Source organism: Pelophylax lessonae, assembly GCF_965119305.1.
Source record: "Pelophylax lessonae genome assembly, chromosome: 9".
NCBI classification, from domain to species: Eukaryota; Metazoa; Chordata; class Amphibia; order Anura; family Ranidae; genus Pelophylax; species Pelophylax lessonae.
The window spans coordinates 57,024,916-57,041,159 of NC_138776.1; the positions used below are offsets into that span (position 1 = coordinate 57,024,916).

At 40.8% G+C, this 16,244-nt stretch overlaps 1 protein-coding gene across 2 annotated transcripts in view; it reads left to right on the plus strand.

The window, feature by feature from the left end:
* Positions 1-16,244, plus strand: part of LOC309563814 (inactive pancreatic lipase-related protein 1-like) — a 252,508-nt gene that overhangs the window by 34,995 nt on the left and 201,269 nt on the right. For both annotated transcript variants that reach the window (XM_082268437.1, XM_082268436.1), the window contains exons 8-11: positions 292-410; positions 6,188-6,317; positions 7,868-7,979; positions 8,920-9,087. In XM_082268437.1, coding sequence (XP_082124563.1) covers positions 292-410; positions 6,188-6,317; positions 7,868-7,979; positions 8,920-9,087 — 529 coding nt within the window. The remainder of the gene's footprint in view (positions 1-291; positions 411-6,187; positions 6,318-7,867; positions 7,980-8,919; positions 9,088-16,244) is intronic.

Here is a 16,244-nt window from a genome sequence, read left to right on the forward strand (position 1 = left end):
GAGCGCCAGAAGACGCTCTGCTATAAGGTATAGTCTGCATTTTTTTTATACAGCACAGGCACAAGGACACATGTTGTTGTTTAACAGAAAGGATGGCATGCTTATACTAAACCACTTTAACACTGTGAGAGTTATATTGCTCATATATCAAGACAGCACTTGCATATCAAGGCAACATTTAAAAAAAAATGTTACTCCTCTTTCAGAACGCTCGTAAACCAGGTTACTCGCAAATCGAGGTATTACTGTATTACGTACAGCAGGTATAAAAATATATTTTTTAATTGGCAGATATGTTGGAGACGTTTGCCTGCAACCACTTCCGAGCGTTCCTCTATTACATGCAGAGTATCCGATTTCCTGGCGGTTTTGTCAGCTACCCCTGTGACAGCTATGAGAACTTCACCTCCGTAAGTGTCATTTACTGCAACGCTGATAGATTGCACCTCACTATACCATGGGGCTGGAGAACAAAACTGAAGGTGTTGCCAATAGCAGCCAATTAGAATTCACTGTTCATTTGGTGGAAGAATTAGAAAACAATTCTGATTGGTTGCTATAGAAAGAAATCTCTAATGTTGTGCTAAATCTCGTCTCTCTCTACAATTTCCTCTCATCTTCCTGCACTTAAAGTAAATTCTTACCATTTTCTATCAATTTCCCAATTTTTTGACAATTTGTAAACGTGATGTGAGAAAATGATTAAAAATTTACACTGGCAAATACAAGAGAAAGTGTTTAATGCACAAAAAGGAAATGTTGCACATCTGCTTCCTCTCTGCCTGTTCCCTGGCCAGTGTAGTCGACGGTATTTATTGCTGTTTATCTTCCTGTTGGAGAGATTCAACCTCTGGATATGTCTTATTGCAAAGTTCAGCTCGGTATATACGAAGGAAAATGGGGAAGCTCAAGTTTATAATGGGTTTAGTATTGGCATGGCTTCAAGTGAAACCCAGTGGCTAAATTGCAGAAACAGAGAAGATATACATAGCATACATGAAGAAAAACCTGACACGTGTTTTTACATAGTAAAGCCTCGTACACACGCACCGTTTGTTGGCCGTAAATTTTCGGCCACCGTCCGATCGGCCGAATGTCGGCTTGTTAGTATGATGCTTCCGACAACCGACTGCGACTTTTCGGCCGAACAAAATCTGGTGTGCACGCTATAAAATTTTTGTTGGCCGTCAACAGAACGGCCGATTGTTCGTCAGTCAGTACAGATTTCGGCAGACAAAAATCAGATGATCAAGACTGGGCATGCTCAGAGAAGAAAAAACACAGGGAAAGTAAACCAGCACATGACATCACTTCTGAAGTTGGTTGTTGTTGGCCGACAAAATTCGTGTGCAGTCTAGAGCACATTTCAACCAACACAACAACACTGGACAAAAGACGGCCGATCGGTCGGCCAACAATCGGTGCGTGTGTACGGGGCTTTACATAGTTAGTCTGGTAGAAAAAAGGCACAAGTCCATCCATCTAGTTCAACCAATAAAAGAGAGAGAAAAAAAAAGCCTACAATCCTTTACACACAAGCACATACCCACAGTTGATCCAGAGGAAGGAAAAAAAAATTCCCAAGCAAAGCATGATCCAATTTGCTCCAGCAGGGGAAAAAATTATTTCCTGATCCCCCAAGAGGCAATCGGATATTACCTGGATCAACTTTACTTATAAATGTTAGTATCCAGATATATTATGTACATTTAGGAAAGAATCCAGGCTTTTTTTAACCACATAAGCTCCGGAAGATTTACCCTTCTTCATGACCAGGCCATTTTTTGTGATACGGCACTGCGTTACTTTAACTGACAATTGTGTGGTCATGCGATGCTGTCACCAAATAACATTTATGTCCTTTTTTCCCACAAATAGAGTTTTCTTTTGGTGGTATTTGATTACCTCTTTGGTTTTTATCTTTTGCGATATAAACCAAAAATGACCGACAATTTTGGAAAAAAAAAAAAAAAAAAACAATATTTTTTACTTTCTGCTATAAAACATATCCAAGAAACAAAAAAATGTAAAAAATGTATTTTCTTCATCAATTTAGACCAATATGTATTCTGGTACATATTTTTGATAAAGAAAATCCCAATAGACGTATATTGATTCGTTTGTGCAAAAAATAGTGTCTAGAAACGATGGGATATATTTATGGTATTTTTATTTGTTTATTCATTTTTTACTAGTAATGGCGGTGATCAGTGGCTTTTAGCAGGACTGCGATATTGCGGCCGACAAATAGGACATTAAGTGACACTTTTTGGGGATCAGTGACACTAATACCATGATCAATGCTAAAAATGTAGGTATTATGAATACCCTGTTTCCCCGAAAATAAGCCCTACCCCTAAAATAAGACCTAGCCTGATTTTTTGGGGATAGCTGCAATATAAGCCCTACCCCGAAAATAAGCTATAGTTAAAATCCATGTAAAAACATGTAATTTGTTTTGTAAAAAGATTATATAATGTGCAGTGTGTCTCCTTTTGTAACTTTATTGTGGAAAATACCTTTTTTACAGCACCACTTACAAATGGAGACTCACTGGATATTATATAATCTTTTAACAAAACAGATCACATAACTTTACAATGACTTTAACCAAGGTTTATTTTTGGGATTACAGAATATCATATTGCTGACTCCTGAGTTGACAGGGGGAGAGGAGAAGAGAAGACAGGGGACACAAAAATTTTTCTTTTAATATTTTATTGTTTTATTCCAGGTTTTTTTTTCTTTAAACATAGAGAGGGGTAAATGACACAGCACAAGGACTGTGCTGTCTATCATGGTTTAAAGGATCAGGATTTTTATATTTTTTTTTCATTTAGGGTTACAACCACTTTAGGATTGTCCTTGTACATACTGTAAATAAATAAGACATCACCTGAAAATAAGCCCTAGTGTGTCTTTTGTAGCCAATAATTAATTTAAGACCCGGTCTTATTTTCAGGGAAACACGGTAGAATTGGCGCTTAATTCAAAGTGGATATATTAATAAATATATAAAATCCAGCACAAAAATAAAAAACTAAGCAAAAAATGAAAAAATATGCGCATGTATGCAAAATAACATGGTGTAAAACTATATTTATTGAGATTGCATTACACGAACATTCACGCAAGCACCTTATGGACTTATTTATATTTATTTATTTTATGCTTGGATTATTATTGTGATTCATTATTCTTTCACTATTTTTTTCACTAGCACTTTATGGATATAGCAATTTTTGTTATTCACTCTCACTGTACTAATCAAACTGGCAGTGAAGAGATTACCATCAGGGGCGATCAAAGGATTAAATGTGTTCCTAGGGAGTGGTTGCTAACTGTGAGGGATGTGTTTTTACTGTAGGAAGGCAGAGATCCATGTTCCTGCTTAGCAGAAACACAGGATCTCTACCTTCCCTACTAACAGAACGGTGATCTGCCCTGTTTACATCGGCAGACTGTCGTTCTGCCTCTCTTGGAAAGATCAGTGGGTCCCGGCAGATTTGATCTGTTGATTGGCTACCTTTACGTGATTTTGCACAGGGAACCCACCTTGCCACCATATATGTACTGTATACAGTGGGCAAGCAGTTAAAGCAATCTACTGAGCTGGCCAGAGCCAGCTCTTGAGGGAGTCTATTCCACATTTTCACAGCTCTTACTATGAAGAAGCCTTTCCATATTTGGATAGGAAATCTCTTTTCTTCCAGACGTAATGAGTGCTACCTTGTACTCGGTGATGACCTTAAAGTCAGACCTTAAATAACTCACCACCAAGCTTACTATATGGACCACTTATGTATTTATACCTGTTATACATATTCATACCCCCCCCCCCCACAATCCCCTCTTCTCAAAAGAGAAAAAACTCAGTTACTCTAATCTTCCCTCATAGCTGAGCTCCTCCATGCCTCTTATCAGTTTGGTTGCCCTTCTCTGCACTTTCTCCAGTTCCCCAATATCCTTTTTAAAAACTGATGCACAAAACTGAACGGCATATTCAAGATGAGGTCTTACTAATGATTTGTACAGGGGCAAAAGAAATATCTCTCTCTCTAGAGCCCATACCTCTGTTAATACAAAAAAAGTGCTTGCTTTGGAAACCGCAGCTTGGCATTGCATGCTATTATTAAGCTTATGATCTACAAAAACACACAGATCCTTCTCCGCCTTTGGTTCCCTCAGTTCTATTTCTCCTAGTATGTATCAAGCATGTATATTTCTAGCGCCCAAGTGTATAACTTTACATTTATCAACATTAAACCTCATTTGCCACATAGTTGCCCAATGAAACGGTGCATTGAGGTTGGCTTGAGTATTGGGGACATCCTTGTAAGGACTTTATTCCACTGCATAGCTTGGTGTCATCTGCAAAGACTGAAATGGTACTTTTAATCCCAGACCCTATATAATTTATACATATATTAAAAAGTAAGGGTCCCAACACTGAACCTTGGGATACCCCACTAACACCATTCAGAGAAAAATTCATTAATCACTATGAATTCGATCTTTTAGACAGTTTTCTATCCATTTACAAACTGATCTTTCCAAGCCTGTAGACTTTACCTTACACATTAGCCGTGTGTGGGGAACTGTGTCAAATGCTTTTACAAAATGAAAATATATTACGTCCACAGCCACCCCTCTGTCCAAATTTTTACTTACATCCTCATAAAAAGAAATCAGGTTTGTCGGACTTTTTCATGAATCCATGCTGTCTGTTGCTTAAAATATTTTTTTCCAGCAAGAACTCATCTACAGTATATGGTCTTTTATTAAACTCTCCAGTATCTTCCCAACCAGACAAGTTAGGCTAACAGGTCTATAGTTACTTGGTAAAGACTTCGATCCCTTTTTTAATATAGGCACCACATTGGCCTTACGCCCATCCAGTGGTACTATTCCAGCCATTTACAAGTCCCTAAAAATAAGAAACAATGGCTTTGAAATGACAGAGCTCAATTATTTTGAGTGGGTGGATGCCATCTGGTCCAGGTGCTTTATTTACCTTTATTCTAAATATTTTTGGACCATATCACGTCCATTGTCCATTTGAGCCATTGTGGATCATTTGGGGCTGTCAATACCATCCCCATTATGGACATGAGCTTCCCCTCCTCCTCCTTTGTATACACAGAGCTGAAGAAAGTATTTAATAAATTTGCCTTCTCTTTGTCCCTAGTCACTCACTCCAGATTATTTTGTAAATGGCCTACATGCTCAGACCTGACTTTTTTACTATTATTATATTTGAAGATTTTTTTGGGTCATTTGTTTTAAATTTTTGCATCCTTTATTTCCTTTTTACATATACTGTTATATTCTTTATAATATTTAAACAATGATAGTGTTCCCTCATTTTTATATTTTTTTAAAGTTTTTTTCTTAATATTTATAGCTTTTTTAACTTTTGGCTGTGAGCCACATGGGTTTTATTTTTAGACTTTTAAACTTATTGCTCATAAGAATATACTTTGCCACCAGTTCACATACAATTGTTTTGAAGAATTCCTATTTCTTTTCTGTGTTCACCTATGCCAATATTCCCTCCCAATTTAAGTTTTGGAGAGCAGCCCTCATCCTTGGAAAATGTGCTCTCTTAAAGTTAAGTGTTTTTACCTTTCTAGTATGTGTTTGCTGCTTACAGTTAACATTAAATGAAATCATGTTATGGTCATTGCTACCCAGATGTTCTTTTATATGAACATTAGTTATAACCTCTGCATGATTTGAGATTACCAGGTCCAGCAGAGCATCATTCCTAGTCGGAGCCTCTATGAATTGGACCATAAAATTGTCTTGTAATAGGTTTATACATTTTTACTCTTTACCTGTCTTTATTTAAAATCCCCTATTATTTTCACTGTCCCAGCTCTTGCAGTCCTTTCTACCTGTGCAAGGAGCTAAGTCTCCATCTCCTCATTAACACTGGGTGGCCTATAACAAACTTCAATGATTACCCTTGTAGTACGCACACCCGTATTAAGCTCCACCCATAATGCTTCAGCCTCATCACACTTTGCATCAACTAGGTCTTCTTTCACACTCGCTTTAACCATTTCCTACTCCATCCAAAATTAAAAGAAATTGACTTTAGTTATATGTTAATGTTAGTCTCCAAAACTGCTATAATAAAACCCCAATTATTATAATATCAGATGGTTGTGTCTTCTCCCCCCAGGGCTCCTGTTTCCCCTGCCCCCTCGAGAGATGCCCCACTATGGGTCATTACTCAGAAGAGTATTACAACATCAAAGACCAGAAGATGAAGCTCTACCTGAACACTGGCGGGGACACTAAGGACTTCTCCAGTGAGTACTGGTGGAGGAGGTTTTTTTGTGCTGCTCAATCCATTTTATTCTTTAGTTTCTGGAAGATGACCTGGAGAAATGTACCAAGAAGAGTTCTCTCTAATATATGATGGTGTAAAAGGGTGAAAAAGAAATCTCTGATTTATCAAGCTAGTGTTAAATCGTTTAGTATTGGTCACATTCAACTGGATTTTTTATATAACGTTGAAGACTTCTCTGCATATCCAAGCCTTTGCTAATGAAGAAATCAGAAATTAGAACAGATGAAGCAACACATATAAGCAGTAAAATGTCTTCAGCATTACAGAACAAGTCCAGATGCATGTTACCAACTACTTCTATATCTGAAAATAAAGAAAACAGCTCTTTCATCTGGTTTTGGGGGCATAATAAATCATGAAATTGTGCAGGACAGAAATTTTTAGGGTGTTGGGTAGGTGCATCGTGGTGTTGCGGCAGTAAACACACAGAAGCCTGGCATGCAGTAACCCAGTATTGAAAAACTTGCAAACAGTACGAAAAAAACAGCGGGGGAGCTTACCCGATCAGGAACTTACAGTAAATGCAGTGGAGAGCCAGCAGTAGTAGGCCCCGACTAAAGACCGTGCTTGCCAAAGTTGGTGGAATGCAGCCTGGCCATTCCGACGCAAAAGGGAGCTTGCTGAAGTGCAGATGTGGACCCAAAGCTTTCTCTACTCCACCTGAAACTAGTGCTGTCCCTAACAGATGGGTACGCTCTCCCTCTGCTTTCCCTACTCCTCCTGAAAATAGTGCTTTCCCTACTCCTCCTGAAACTAGTGCTGTCTCTAACAGATGGGTACGCTCTCCCTCTGCTTTCCCTACTCCTCTTGAAACTAGTGCTGTCCCTAACATATGGGTACGCTCTCCCTCTGCTTTCCCTACTTCTCCTGAAACTAGTGCTTTCCCTACTCCTCCTGAAACTAGTGCTGTCTCTAACAGATGGGTACACTCTCCCTCTGCTTTCCCTACTCCTCCTGAAACTAGTGCTGTCCCTAACAGATGGGTACGCTCTCCCTCTGCTTTCCCTACTCCTCCTGAAACTAGTGCTGTCCCTAACAGATGGGTACGCTCTCCCTCTGCTTTCCCTACTCCTCCTGAAACTAGTGCTGTCCCTAACAGATGGGTACGCTCTCCCTCTGCTAGCCACTTTGTAAATGTGAACCGAAACCTGGGGGCAGGAACTTTAAAAGGCTCTGTGACCCAAGATGGTTGCCAGGGTCACCTGGATGCAGCAAAGCTAACCGGAAGGCTGCTCGAGGGAACCATAGAGAATCCATGTGTCCCTTGACTTCCCCTCCAGCTGCAGTACAACTCCTGTTGAGTACCACATACAGTGGCGAAAATAGACTGCACCTGCCTACACAGGAATTTTTTTTTCCTTGTTTGAGATCTGATGAAATACCATTAAAACTCCCCACAGAGTGCTTTACAACTGTCAGGACTAGAATAAGAAAATTTTATGAAATCTTGAACTGAATGTTTCCTGCTGAAGATCTGAATACCCTCCTGACATTCTACCTTCCCTGCAGGTTGGCGATATACCATTTCTCTAACATTAAACGGGACGGCAGAAACATCTGGAATAATGTATATATCACTTTATGGGGCTGGAGGGAACGTGACTGAGCATTGGCTGGAGAGGTAAGACACAGAACAGCCCTAACTATAACCTATGACCGTGCTGTGGCAACATATGAGGTTATGTACTGTACCTAATTGGATGTGTTCATGCACATGTTTGACCTGTAGCGCTGCATATCGAGAAAAAGGTTGATGTTTACAAAGCCCAATAGCTGAAGCTGAAGTTTACACACACAAGGACTTTTTGCAATGACCCCAACCCTTGAGAGCAATGACTCCTCCCCTTATCAATTGGAGTAATTTTTTTTCTGTCTAGATTTGAATTTTAAAGTGATTCCAAAGGTTTTTTTAAAATAACAAACATGATATACTTACCTGCTCTGTGCTAGTGTTTGGCACAGAGCAGCCCAGATCCTCTTCTTTTTGGGTCCCTTGCTAGCAGTCCTGCCCCCCCCCCCCCCCGTTGAGTGCCCCCAATAGCACACATCTTGCAATGGGGGCACATGAGCAGACTCACTCCCCAGCTGCGCTCCTGTGAATGGACATTGTCCATTCACACACAAAGCACAGGGTTTAGGCTTCATCAGGGTTTAGGATTTGTGGGACCTAGATTAGTAGGATTTTAGAAAAATTAGTAGATAAGGTTAGCAGCATCCGTAATTTAACAGCTTATTCAAGGAGCATGCCGAGTTGACTGCCTTTACTGTAGCCGGGTTGCACTGACACTCAGCCACAATCCAGGCTGTTTAATGAACTTTAATTGATTAAACCCCAACCAGTATGTAATCCCTGAAGAAGTCGGAAGCCCATTCTCAAAATGCGTTGGCTGTATCTGACGACCTTGTTCAATAAACATTGAAAGTGAGATGACATACCAACCACACAAACTTGAAACACAACCATTAGAGTTTGCCCTTTAATTTAGGAAAATGTACCAACAAATTCAGTACAATGTTTTTTATTTAGTCTTTTCCTTTTTTTCACTCTTTTCCCCCTGTAGACGAAGTCTGGTCCCTGGGAACACCTATTCTAAATTTATTGATTCCTCAGTGATGCTCCATCCATTAGATCGTGTTACATTCCACTGGACCCCAATACAGTTCAACAACTCCACGGGGCAGCTGGGAGCAACCAGGATCAACGTGCAAAGCGGAGAAGATGGAACCATGTAAGCCACTCTCAATGTTCTTTATCACAGAGGAACCAGAGCCATTTGGGTTAGAGACAGCCGAAAGACAAACAACTAATTGCTCTTTGTCATCCTTCTATTTGTTCAGTTTCCCTCTCTAAATCCCACCAAATGATAAGATTTTCCTTTAAGTAACGAAGTAAAATGTATAATAAAGTATAACCAGATATTATGGTGAGGTTATGATGAGGGGGGCCAAAAGGTTCCCAATAAACCATTGTGAGGCAAATTAAGCCTCTTTAGAACAGAATGTATCTATATGATTTCCATTACAAAACCCCAAAAATAAGCCATAAAAATTGTTTCTTTATGGCGTTGCATAAACTAAAAGACCAGAACCAATTGGTTACAACAGACATACAATCAAATACAATATTGTGCTGAATCTGTGTTGTAACCCAGATGTAATATTGGCCCAGAAGCATAAAAATAGGATTATAGCAATCAAAGGGTTAATATAACCTTAAGGGATAAACACCAACAATTACAGAGATAAAACAAAACGAAGTTGGGCAAAACAATGAGGCTAATAATATCAGTGATATACTTGAGAGCTGCTCGTTGCATAGCTAAACCATAGCCAAAAAAATCTTGAATCATAAATTAATAAGCCATGCTCTTATGGTGGCCATACACTATACAAAAAATTGGCTGAAATTTGTTAATTTGGACAGTTTGTTCGTTTTTTCGGCCAGGTAATGGGCACAAACCGGTAATCGGCTGTAACATCTTTGAGCCAAAAAACAAAGGGCAAGTTTGGAAATTTTCTGCCGAACGAACGATAAATTGAAAGGTTAATGTGTTTCTCGTCCAAGCAGTTTGCACTAGGTATATGTGAAAAAACAAACAAAAAACTGATTAATTTATGTCCATTGAACAATTTATTGGTCATTAGATGATAGCACAATCATCTGCTCTCACAGCCAAGTGTTCATTTTTTTAAAATTAGTTGGAACGATTTTTCATATAGTGTATGGCCAGCAATACATAAAAAAAAAGAAAAAATCAGGCTCATAAAAGTCCAGTGAACTATTGTGATAGTAACAGTGTCCTTTCCAAAAATTCCAAGAAGATATGTATCCACCAGCACCAAGGTAGTTGCACACCAACAGTGCCTGCTCTTTACCAACAAACAAGCACACACCTCACTCACCAGAACCATTGGACCCCTATTACAGGCAGTCAAATATAGCATTGGGGAACAGATAATCCACTTGCATTAGCATCCCAGGGTACACCATCAGTAGTGGCGCTCCTGTGCCTTCAAAGTTTAATGCCGAACCATGTTTCAAAAGGGGGATAAAAGATAAGCCTCTCATGGTGAAATAAATCCAGGTTTATTAAAAATATAATTAAAATCACACCTACAATATGTAAAGTAATTTACAGCATTCAAAACATTCCAGGAACGTCAGCTTGCGTTCCACCTGGGTTCCAATACGCCAGAAGTGGCGTGTCACGTTAGTCCCACCCTACGCATGTTTCGTCAGGAACATCTGACGCCATCAGGGGTCACATGTCCGGACATGTCGCTTCCTTAACCACTTTCGGACCGCCCACTGCATATTTACTGCAGCAGGGCAGCCTGGCTGTGCAAAATCACATAAAGGTATGTGATTTTTGTACATGGTTCTGGGGGCGCGTTGCACGCCGCCGGAGCGCCGCTCCAGCTGTGATTAGACAGAGCGGGAGCCAATGAGTGGGTCCAGGGGCCGCGATGGCTGCTGGCCATCCCTGATCGTGCAGAAGAATGACAGAACGACCGTCTGCCTTTGTAAACAAGGCAAACCGCTGTTCTGTCACAGAGGAAGAGTGAGATCTTGTGTTTCAGCTAAGCTGAAATACAGATCTCTCTTTTCCTCTAGTACATCCATCCCCCACACAGTTAGAAAGCACTGCCTAGGAGCACACTTAAGCCCTTGATCAACCCTAGTGTTAACCCCTTCCCTGCCAGTGTCATTTATAAAGTAACAGCGCATTTTTTGTTAGCACTGATCCCTATATTGGTGTCACTGGCCCCCAAAAGGTGTCACTGCTGCTGATAAACGGACGTTTAGGAGCAGTTGGGCGTTTTTTTCAGCAGCCCCTGAACCCTCCTCTATGTTATCTTATCTGTCCATGTACACTGAGTGGTTTACAGTCATTTAGAGGCAGTTGAGTTCAGTGTCGTTTTTTCGAAAGCAATTATTTGCGTTCAGGATGTTCAGAACGTGTGTTTACTGGCGTTTCAAATGCCAAACGCGACCAAACGCAGTCACCCGCGTTTAGCGCTTGCGTTTTTACTGTTTAAGAGGGGAATGCTTTTTTGACCTCTAAAAAGGGATCTGAGCGCAAAACGCCCGCTAAACACGGCATGCAAACGCGACACAATGGACGTTTTAAACGTTGTTTACATAGCTGTTAAATTCCAGCGTTCAAAGGAGTTTTGCAAACGTCCCGTGTACATTTAGCCTTAAGCCGTAAATTTTTCGGCCAACGTCCGATTGGCCGATTGTCGGCTTGTTAGTATGATGCTTCCGACAACCGACTGCGACTTTTGGATCGAACAAAATCTGGTGTGCATGCTATAAAATTTTTGTTGGCCGTCACCAGAACGGCCGATTGTTCCTCAGTCAGTACAGAATTCGGCAGACAAAAATCAGATGAGCAAGACTGGGCATGCTCAGAGAAGAAAAACACACGGAAAGTTAACCAGCACAGGACATCACTTCTGAAGTTGGTTTCTGTCGGCCAACAAAAGCCCAGTGCAAGTCTAGAGCACATTTCAACCAACACAACAACACTGGACAAAAGACGGACGATCGGTCGGCCAACAATCGGTGCGTGTGTACGAGGCTTTAGGCTCCATGTACACGGGACGTTGTTAAAAGTCCCTTTGAATGCTGGAATTTTTAGGACGTTTGAAACGTCCGTTCAGTCGCGTTTGTACCCGCGTTTAGCGGGCGTTAAGCAGCGTTTGCGGGCGTTTGCGTTTAGAAGCGTTCCTAGAGGTCAAAAAAATTATTCCCCTTTAAAATGGAAAAACGCGAACGCTAAACGCGGGTCATCGCGTTCAGACGCGTTCGGACGCGTTTAGACGCGTTTGTGCGTTTGAAACGCCGGGAAACACACGTTCGAACGCAAATAATTGCGTTCTAAAAACAGTCCCTGAACGCAACTGCCTGCAAATGACTGTAAACGACCTGGTGTACATGGACAGATAAGATAAAATGTAGATGGGTTCAGGGGCTTCTGAAAAAAACGCCCAACTGCTCCTAAACGGCCATTTCCAGCGTCCCGTGTACATGGAGCCTAAGTGTCAGATTTGTCTGCCGCAATGTCACAGTCCCGCTAACAATCCCTGATCGCCGCCATTACTAGAAAAACAATAAAAAAATATTAAAAAGTCCATAAATCTATTTCATAGTTTGTAGACACTATAACTTTTGCGCAAACCAATCAAAATACACTTAGTAGGATTTTTTTTTTTTACCAAAAATATGTATATAACTTTTTGTGAAGTTACAGGTAAACAAAATACTTTCTTCCTTTTGAGTTGGGTCTGAGCTGATGCGATGGACCACTTGCACAGTTTTGTGATTACAAATATCTGAGCTCTTGTTTTCTAGAGCAGCCTTTTTCAACCAGGGTGCCTAAGGTTTCTTCAGGGGTGCCTTGGCAAAATGCCTAAAAATTGCCCCAAAATGATATACAAGCCGGCTTGTGGATAAAGCTGCCTTTTAGTTACACAAAGCTACAGGTTTTCATTGGGCACCATAACAAACTTCTTGGGGGCACCTTAGCAGAGTGATGGAGACAAATTGGGGTAGAAGAGAAACATTGGAATACTAGTCAGTACCAGTTTTAAAAAGTATATTTGCTATGGAAGAATAAATCACCTCTAACGTTGGGTTTCCTACTTGTGTGGATGTTACTGTGGTATGCAAAAAAAAAAAAATAGAATAGTTTTTACATTTTAGAATGGGGCGCCTCAAGACTGTCCATCGTTTTTAAAGGGCGCATTGACTGAAAAAAGGTTGAGAAACACTGATCTAGAATGTGCAATCTGTTTACTGGGACCTGTGGCTAATGGGGAGAAGGGGTATTTTATAATATTTTCTTTAAACTGACGTATCTTTTGAAAACCTTTTTTGCATCTTTTTCCTCATGGGGGGCTGATATGGTTCCTTGGCTTCTGTGGCCAAAGATCCCGTAAAACAGTCAGCTATCCTTCTCCGATATCAGTAAACAACAGATGAGGAACTGCAGTGGTCTGTTACAGGGGAACATGGATAAAGGTGGAATCCCCTCTGTTCCAAGATGGCCACCAGAGCTGACAGGCAAGTCCGAGGATGTAAATGCATACCTGCCATCTGTCCCGTTTTTCCCGGGACAATCCCGGCAAATAGGAGCCTGTCCCGGGTAATTTACATTGTCCCTGTTAATCAGGGACAATGTAAATCATTAAAAAAAAAAATTTTTTTTTTTTTTTTTTTTTTTAAATTTTGTTCCACACAGTGTCGCTCTCACCCCAGCTATGTGTTGTAGTTCTGGCAGCAGGTTGTCTCTCTCTTGGTGCCTGCTCACTCTTCCCGCCTGTCGCAAATTTAACGTGTCACCGGAGGCAGGGTGTCAGCATGGTGCACTTTCCGAAATCCGCCAGCAGGGGGGGGCAGAGCACCTTCCGACAAGCTGACACTTTAGAAATGCAGGGAATTGTGATGAGAATTTTAAACTTTAGGCAGAAGTAGTGCAGCTGAATGGGAGAATATTTCCAACTCTGCTACTTTGGCCTTAAGTTTGAAATTCCCTTTTCAAATTCCTGTAATTCTCTCTTTATGAAGTAGACCCTATAATCTGATAAGTAGGCGGAGAGTAATTATGCAGAGTGGGCGGAGCTTCAGGGAAGTGGGTGTGGTAAGTAATTGATAGCTGTGCTGCAAAATGTCCCTGGAAATTTTTTTCAAATGTTGGCAAGTATGTAAATGCCGATGTCACAAGATTTTCTAGGATGAAAACATAGTGGTCTCTAAATGTACAGTATGTTAGTGTGATATTAGAGCAGTATTAAAAGCAAAAGCAAACATTTATTATATTGCAGATGTGATGGCTGCATGAGTTTACCTTTTATTTTTAGGTTTTCTTTCTTCTATTTGAATCTGTTGATCCAGCCAGCAAGTCTGTTCTTTTTCAAAAGAACAAGCTCTCCTCCAGATGAATCACTTACAGGGATGAGACAAACCATTTAACACTAGCAGGGGTGCTTAACCACTTCAGCTCCGGAAGGTTTTACCCCCTTAATAACCAGGCTATTCTTTGCGATTCGGCACTGCGTTACTTTAACGAAACATTGCGTGGTCGTGCGATGCTGTACCCAAATACAATTGATGTCCTTATTTTCCCACACATAGAGCTTTCTTTTGGTGGTATTTCATCACCTCTGCGGTTTTTAGATTTTGCGCTATAAACAAAAAAAGAGCGACAATTTTGAAAAAAAACACCATATTTTTTACTTCCTGATATAAAACATTCCCAATAAAAAAATTTAAAAAATCAAATTTTTTATTTGTATTCTGCTACATATTTTTGGTAAAAAAACAATCCCAAAAAGCGTATTTTAATTGGTTTGCGCAAAAGTTATAGCGTTTACAAACTACAGGATAGATTTATTGAATTTTTATTTATTTCTTTTGTTTTTATTAGTAATGGCGGCGATCAGCGTTTTTTTAGCGGGACTGCGACATTGCGGCGGACAGAACGGACCCCTAACTGACATTTTTGACACTTTTTGGGGACCAGTGACACTAATACAGTAATCAGTGCTAAATATTATGTACTGTTACTGTATAAATGACACTGGCAGGGAAAGGGTTAACACTGGGGGTGATCAAAGGGGTTAATGTGTGCCTAAATATGCTTGCTGACTGTGTGGGGGAAGGGCTCTGTGACAGGCACAGAGAGATCGGGGTTGTAGCTTAGCTGAAACTCCTGATCTCTTCCTGCCTGTCTCATAGAAGACCCGCCTGCTTTGTTTATATAAGCAGGCGGGTCTTCTGTCAGTTTATCTGATGATAACGAGAGGAAGGCGGTGATCTCCACCTCTCCTCCCGCGGCCCGCCTCCCGCTGTGTCTATAACCTCGTGCATGAAATCACGTAGTACTATGTGATTTTGCGCAGCCGAGCCGCCCTGCCGCAGCAATACTATGGTGGGCGGTCGGCAAGAGGTTAAAATGATCAGTTTTTTTTTATTCATTCAAAACCTTTATGCTAAAAGGAAAATAACAGTTTATCATAATTGCTTATAAAGTGTTAGCTGGAGTTCAGCTTTAGTTTGTTAGTGTATTTAACCGCTTGCCGACCGCCGCACGACTATTTACTGTGGCAGTCAGCCCCCTACAGGCTACGAGCCTCTAGGGGGCAAGCGCGCGCCGCCGGAGGTGCGCTCCCGCCCCCTCTCGTTCCCTGACATCCCCGCGCGAGTGACCGGTGGCTCCGATGTCCGCCGGTCACTTGCGATCTCCCGCTGGAGAGGGAGAAAGGCAGGTGGCTGATTTAAACACAGCCGTCTGTCATTCTCCCTGGTGTAATAGCAGAGATCATACGATCCTGCTATGTAGGATCGTATGTATCTGTGGTTACATCACAAGCCACGCCCCCCCACAGTTAGAATCACGCCCCTAGGGACACATTTAACCCACTGATCACCAATAAAGTTAACCCCTTCTCTGCCAGTGTCATTTTTACAGTAACAGTGCATATGTATAGCACTGATAACTGCAGTAATGTCACTGGTACCCCCAAAAGTGTCAAAAATGTCAGTCAAGCGTCCGATCTGTCCGCCGCAATGTCGCAGTCCCGCAAAAAAGATCACAGATCGCCGCCATTACTAGTAAAAAAGAAAACAATAACAATGACAGAAATCTTTCCCGTAGTTAGTAGACGCAATAACTTTTGCACAAACCAATCAAAATACGCTTATTGCGATTTTTTTTTACCAAACATATGTAGCAGAAAACAAATTGGCCAAAAAGGTAAATTTTGATTTTTAAATTTTTTTTTGTGAATTTCACATAAAAAAATGTGAAAAATATTGTTATTTTTTCAAAATTGTCGTTTTTTTTTTTGTTCATAGCGCAAAAAGTAAAAATTGAACAGG